The sequence below is a fragment of the Miscanthus floridulus genome, chromosome 12 (genome assembly GCF_019320115.1).
Source record: "Miscanthus floridulus cultivar M001 chromosome 12, ASM1932011v1, whole genome shotgun sequence".
Lineage (NCBI taxonomy): Eukaryota > Viridiplantae > Streptophyta > Magnoliopsida > Poales > Poaceae > Miscanthus > Miscanthus floridulus.
This window is the reverse complement of record NC_089591.1, coordinates 81,532,315-81,538,037: the sequence shown is the minus strand read 5'-3', so window position 1 is coordinate 81,538,037 and position 5,723 is coordinate 81,532,315. Positions and strand designations below refer to the sequence as shown.

At 46.9% G+C, this 5,723-nt stretch overlaps 1 protein-coding gene across 1 annotated transcript; it reads left to right on the top strand.

The window, feature by feature from the left end:
- The first annotated feature begins 1,568 nt into the window (after positions 1-1,568).
- Positions 1,569-5,508, top strand: LOC136497986 (transcription factor SRM1-like). The gene is made up of 2 exons (XM_066493907.1): positions 1,569-2,409; positions 4,656-5,508. Exons 1-2 carry the CDS (start codon positions 2,006-2,008, stop codon positions 5,155-5,157), a joined length of 906 nt encoding a protein of 301 aa, XP_066350004.1. The 5' UTR covers positions 1,569-2,005; the 3' UTR covers positions 5,158-5,508.
- The last annotated feature ends 215 nt before the right edge of the window (positions 5,509-5,723 follow it).

Sequence of the window (5,723 nt, the reverse complement as noted above, 5' to 3'; positions counted from 1 at the left end):
AGGCTCACCTTATCTTTGTGAAGGTAAGTTTACCCCTCTCACACAATCTATCGAACACATGGTGGGCGTCATCTATACGGCGTCCATGGCCGGCGGTGGTGCTGCGCCCCGAGGCGGACGTGGCGTTGCCAGACACGCGGGTTGCCAGATTCATGGCCGGACGCTGCGCCCCGAGGCGGACGCACCGGACGTGGTGTTGGAGCTGTGCCCCGAGGTGGACGCGGTGGACGTGGTGGAGCTGCGAGGGCGCCGGACGTGGTGCAGAGGCCGAGGCTACGCGGAGCTACGGACGGATGGGCTGGCTCGCTCATGGACGGACCGATGGCGCGGAGCTCGATCACGCGGGATGGCACGAACGACGGAGCTTGCGAGGGGGCCGGCGGCGCTCGCGTGGCGGGTGGTGGTGGCGCGTGCGGAGGACGGCGGCGCAGAGCTCGCGCACGGACAGACAAGCTGGCTCGCTCACGGATGGACGAACGGCGCGGAGCTCGGTCGTGCGGGGCTACACTCGTGTGGAGGCCGGTGGCGCTCGCGTGGTGGCCGGTGGTTGTGCGTGCGAAGGCCTCGGCGCTCGCATGGTGGGCGATGGTGGTGCGGAAGATGCAGTCGCGATGGAGAAGGAGCACAGGTAGGTGAGCCGAATACGCGGCGTCGCTTGTACAAGCCTGCCAGGCCAGCCCCTGTTTTTTTTGCTGAGTTGAGCCAGGCTTAGGGCCTTAGGGCCTGTTCGGCTGATATTAAAGTGGACTGAAACTGTTTTGTTGTGAGAGAAAAGTACTGTAAATTTTAACTGATAAACCAACTGATAAGTTCAAACGAACATGCCATTAGCCAGGCACCCAAACATGAGAAAACCGCATTAGGAAAGCTTGACTAGATCCTTAGCCAGACAACCAAACACACCCTATATGTAATTACCAACCAGTAAGAGAACAACTTATCTTAGATCTATACTGTGACTAATAGGTGCCTACTATTTGTCATCGGTTGATGATCAAACTACTAGATTTATACCAAGATTAACTCTCACATACTATTGAGTGGATTCTACAAGTTCGTTGTGTCGTTCATAACATCAATTGTAGATTATGCTTGTTTCCTTATCTCCATCAACTAGGAAAAGTCTACTTAAATACTCATTTTGTTCCAAATTACAGGTCGCTTTGATTTTTTTGTTTATCCATTTTGTTATATTTCTAGACATATTATTATATCTAGATGCATAATAAAATAGATGCATCAAAAAAGTCAAAGCGACTTATAATTTGGAACGGGAGAAGTACTGTATTGAGGCTCATTTTTATGATTGGCTACATATAAAACTCGGTATTATAGTGCTGTTTTTTTTATGATTGTGTTTGCCACCATGGCTCGCTAAGCCAGTCTAGTGGGAACTTGCCGCAACCAGATTAGCTGAGGACAACGGATCACGGTTGTAGATATGATGATGGGAAATGAAATCATGTCATAAAAAAGGTAAGAAAACGTAGAGGATTTTTTTTTGGTAAAAGCTCAATGATTAGTTAGCCGATGAAGCGATGGAGACCAGTTCACCGGCTCCAACCATCCAACGCACGCCAGCGGTCCGTGTCCGGAGCCAGGACACGGGCGGCCGCGGCGCCCACGGCCAGCACGCTGCCATGCCTCCTCCCTCCTTCCACACAGAACACAAGGGGGGAGGGAGGCCGAGTCCGACAGCCCCCGTCTCTCTCTCGCAGACGCGGCCGCGCGGTGAAACCAAAAATATCCCCCGCGGTTAACAGCTCACCACCTCGCCGGTAGATCTCCCCCTCTTGCTCCTCCGCCTTCCTTTCTCGAAGCCCCCAATTTATTCCCTTCCTCGTAATCCCGCAGCCTTCCCGAAGCCAAATTGGCACTCCTCCTATCTCGCCGCGCCGCCACCGCTCTCCCCCAAAACCTCGAAACCCTGCTCGCGGGATTCCGCGGGGGCCGCCGCTTGCTTAGGGTTCATCCACCGCGCAGCGTCAGCTCCGGGTCCGCAGCCATGGCCGTGGAGGAGGCGAGCAGCAGCGGCGGCGGCGAGGAGGGGTGCGGGGCGTGGACCCGCGAGCAGGAGAAGGCGTTCGAGAACGCGGTGGCGACGACGATGGGCGGGGAGGAGGACGGGGACGCGAGGTGGGAGAAGCTAGCGGAGGCCGTCGAGGGGAAGACGCCAGAGGAGGTCAGGCGGCACTACGAGCTGCTGGTGGAGGACGTCGACGGCATCGAGTCGGGCCGCGTGCCGCTTCCGACGTACGCGGCTGACGGCGCCGCCGAGGAAGGGGGTGGCGGCGGCGGCGGCGGGAAGAAGGGAGGTGGGGGAGGAGGGGCCCACGGGGACAAGGGGTCGGCGAAGTCGGCCGAGCAGGAGCGCAGGAAGGGCATCGCCTGGACAGAGGACGAGCACAGGTTGACTTCTACTTCCAGCTTTGATTCTCGTGCCCAAAATTGCAGTGATGCTTGGTAATTGGTTGCTGAATTGCCTGTGTTTCCTCGTAGGGGAAAGCTGGTACTATGTTGAACGTTACTGTTTTATTGGGGATTATGTTAATTTATTAATCTGCATAGCTGTCGTAGTTTTTTCAATTATTTGCTTAGGTAGTTTACCTGATGCTCTTGGCAGCAAAACTGGGCCTTGTATGTCCGGTAACTAGGTTTAGGATGTTTCCTCCTGCATGAATGTTTATTGGTTGGGCTGGTGACTCACACGAGTAGGGTCCAATTACATTTCAGCAGGTGGATTCCATGCCTTAGGAGCTAGGATCCTACGACCTTATTTTGGGTTTATGTTCATTTATTTGTGCCCTTGTCGTATTCCGTTGGTGACTTGGATATACGTTACTTAGATAGTTAGCCGTTGCTGCTAAATGGCTAAGCTGGGTGCCCTGAGGAGTGTCTGTCGGTTTGTGCGATTTGGCGGTTCTGGTATGTGTGTCATGATTCTTTCAGCTGTTATTCACCTATTGGTGGATTAGAATTGGTGCATGCTCTGTTGGGTGGCCTGGAGATTTTGAATTCTGTTACTTAGATAGTCAATTTCTGTTTTTCAACATGTAAGCTCATTGCAGGGACGAGTGTCAGTTTGTGCGTTTTGGAAGTTTTGGTATGTTGTGCATGATTCTTTTAAGCTGGCATTCGCCTCTGGGTGGATTAGATAATATCCTGTGAGCTCTGTTTGCCTGACTCAACGCTTGCAATTATTGTAATCTATACATTGATAGTTTGCTGAATAAGTGTACTGTATTATATTGGAATTACATCCTCTGTATGTACTGGTTTTAATTGTATAGGTGATGGATGATACTAGTGGCACTTTGTTTTAATTTTCTTTTTACTTCTGCATTAAAATCAGTGTTTCCAAACATTGGTTGTAATTTACATAAGCATCAAAGTTTTTGACAACAAAAGCATATTGGATACTTCTATCTTGTTCCAGTGCACTATTTTCTTTTGGGGACCAAACTGTCCTCCTACATTTGCTAAATGAACTTTAATAAACTAGTTGCCCATGATATAATTATAAATTATTGTGCCAGACGACCAATGAAAGGAAAAGTCAAGTACAATATAGCTCTTATTTTCCCTCTACCTGACTTGCTTTTAAAAAGTTTGAAATTAGGTGTTTCTGCCATATGCATGATTTCATGCTTATTGGTATATACTCCTGTTTTCTTCCCTCTGTTTTTGATTGCTCTTCTTACGACCTTCTGATATTTGCTATGTGGCACCTTTTAGAGAATGCTCTATTCAGTATTAACTTGCTAAGTTTGAAGTTATCGTGCATTCATATGTGCGTGTAGTGGTGTTGGTGCTATAGGCACCTTTTACAAGTAGTCCTGTTTTTATGTACGACCCCATTGTCGTCGGCTTGTTGATAGTATATTTGTTACGTAGATGATAAATTCAATTCAATATACCTCGTTTTGTTTGAGTGATAAAGATGAAATTTGTGTGAGCAAGGGTGACAGATAAAAGAGCAAAAGATGGGTTCCTTTTTCTCAAACAAAAAAGATGGGTCCAACACTTGTGATTTTAATGGTTAAATGACTGAAATTGTATCTGAATGTAATTAGCTTGTTGAGCCAATGTCATAAGGTGAAAATACATACTGCTAATGATTAAGCAGAAGCATTGGGTGGAAGTAGTCGTAGTAAATAGTAGTTACGTTAAAAAACAAATGGCTTGAGAATGCAGCTATTTCCCAAGTATCTGATATCATGCATAAAGTTAAAGAGATGTTTTTATCACTGACATGGGCACACCGTCAAGTATTATGTTTTAAGAACAATTCAAGTGGCGACATATCATAGATGACACATTCAGCTTTCTTTTTCCTCCTGAAATCTCAATGTTCTAGGTGACTATATTTAACAGAAGTAACTTGTATATTCTTTTTCCTCCTGAAATCTCAATGTTCTAGGTGACTATATTTAACAGAAGTAACTTGTATATTCTTTTTCCTCCTGAAATCTCAATGTTCTAGGTGACTATATTTAACATAAGTAACTTGTATACAAGAGTTGGATAATTTATTTTAACCATTGCTTCTTTCTTCTGGGGACTGGAAATACAGTATAACTTACTCTCAAAAGCTTCATCCACCCGGAGTTTGTATTGCTATTGGAATACTCTTTAACTTGATTTTGATTTTGCAGATTGTTTCTCCTTGGACTTGAAAAGTATGGAAAAGGTGACTGGCGGAGCATTTCACGGAACTTTGTGATCTCAAGGACACCAACTCAAGTAGCTAGTCATGCACAGAAGTACTTTATCCGTCTGAACTCAATGAACAGAGAGAGGCGGCGATCAAGTATACATGACATCACAAGTGTGAACAATGGAGATGCATCAACTGCACAGGGTCCAATCACAGGTCAAACAAATGGTCAGGCTGCAAATCCTGGGAAACCATCTAACCAATCCCCACAGCCAGCGAATACACCTCCAGGTGTCGATGCTTATGGCACAACAATTGGACAGCCAGTTGGTGGCCCCCTTGTCTCAGCTGTTGGAACTCCCGTTACACTACCTGTTTCTGCTCCACCTCATCTGGCCTATAGCATGCATGCCTCGGTTCCAGGAGCCGTAGTGCCTGGTGCTCCCCTAAACATTGCTCCGATGCCCTATCCAATGCCACCCCCATCATCTCGTGGGTGAGGGACACATTTCAAATGCTGCGTGGCGTCTAAACAAAGCCCATAATCTCCCTATGTCAGCGTTTAGCGGGTGTGCTGCCATGTCTCAATAAAGCAATACCAATAAACCCTTGTACATTACAAACTGTTGTTACATGTTGCATTGAGGACATTGCAGATTATGTACTTTGTGTTGCATTCCAACTATTTCATGTACACCTGCTCCAAAATCCAAGTGTTTCAGGACTGGTGCTGCCAAGTGTCTTGGTGTGGCAGCGTTTCAGGCTAGATGGAGCTTGTGCTTCAGACAGTATCTGTGATTTGTAACTGTATACCAGCTGCAACAAGAGTAAGATACACCCCCTGTTTCTCATGTCCATTTTACCAAACTGTGTGGCTAGTTAAGTATTGATAGAGCATCTCCAAGAGTGTGTAAAAAAGATCTCTAAAAACTAGGATTTAGAGGATCTTCAAAATAGACAACCCTCCAAAAAAAAACTATAATACCCCCAACAGCCTCTCCATAAATTAAGTCAATTCTCTGTTCATTCTCTATATCTGTTGCTTGGGACAACACCGTTTGTTCTT

Coding starts and splice junctions, on each gene's coding strand:
- LOC136497986 (XM_066493907.1), top strand. CDS start 2,006: ATGGCCGTGGAGGAGGCGAGCAGCAGCGGCGGCGGCGAGGAGGGGTGC. Junction 2,410..4,655: donor TGGACAGAGGACGAGCACAG/GTTGACTTCTAC, acceptor TTGATTTTGCAG/ATTGTTTCTCCTTGGACTTG.